Source organism: Penaeus monodon, chromosome 32, assembly GCF_015228065.2.
Source record: "Penaeus monodon isolate SGIC_2016 chromosome 32, NSTDA_Pmon_1, whole genome shotgun sequence".
Taxonomy (NCBI): domain Eukaryota; kingdom Metazoa; phylum Arthropoda; class Malacostraca; order Decapoda; family Penaeidae; genus Penaeus; species Penaeus monodon.
Window position 1 is genome coordinate 3,151,458 of NC_051417.1, and position 340 is coordinate 3,151,797.

General features: G+C 53.8%; 1 protein-coding gene across 1 annotated transcript in view; it reads left to right on the top strand.

The window, feature by feature from the left end:
• Positions 1 to 340, top strand: part of LOC119593355 (vicilin-like seed storage protein At2g18540) — a gene marked incomplete at its 3' end in the record, with an annotated part of 4,594 nt that overhangs the window by 2,229 nt on the left and 2,025 nt on the right. Inside the window, 1 exon segment of the mRNA XM_037942281.1 lies at positions 41 to 181. Coding sequence (XP_037798209.1) covers positions 85 to 181 — 97 coding nt within the window.

Sequence of the window (340 nt, forward strand, 5' to 3'; positions counted from 1 at the left end):
TACATTTCTTGGTTCCTGAATTGCATGGCTTTGCTTCCAGAAGAGGCAGACGTTGGCAGTTTTCTCGGCACTCAGACCCAAGGGATGGATGGGGTAAAGGGTGAGCGCCGCGGAGGCAAGAGCTGGCGGAAGGAGAGAGAGGAGCGAGAGAGGAAGAGGGTCAGCACCAAGGCAACCAAAGGTACAGTCGCGTTCTCGCGGCTTCTCGTCACTTCCCGCAGCTTCCGTGGCCAGCCACTGTGGGGATTCTAAATTTGTGGAGAGAGAGAAAGCTCAGCTGGGATTCTGACTTTATCAAGTGATCTGGGGGATGCCAACTTTTTCACAACTGCTTTTCCCT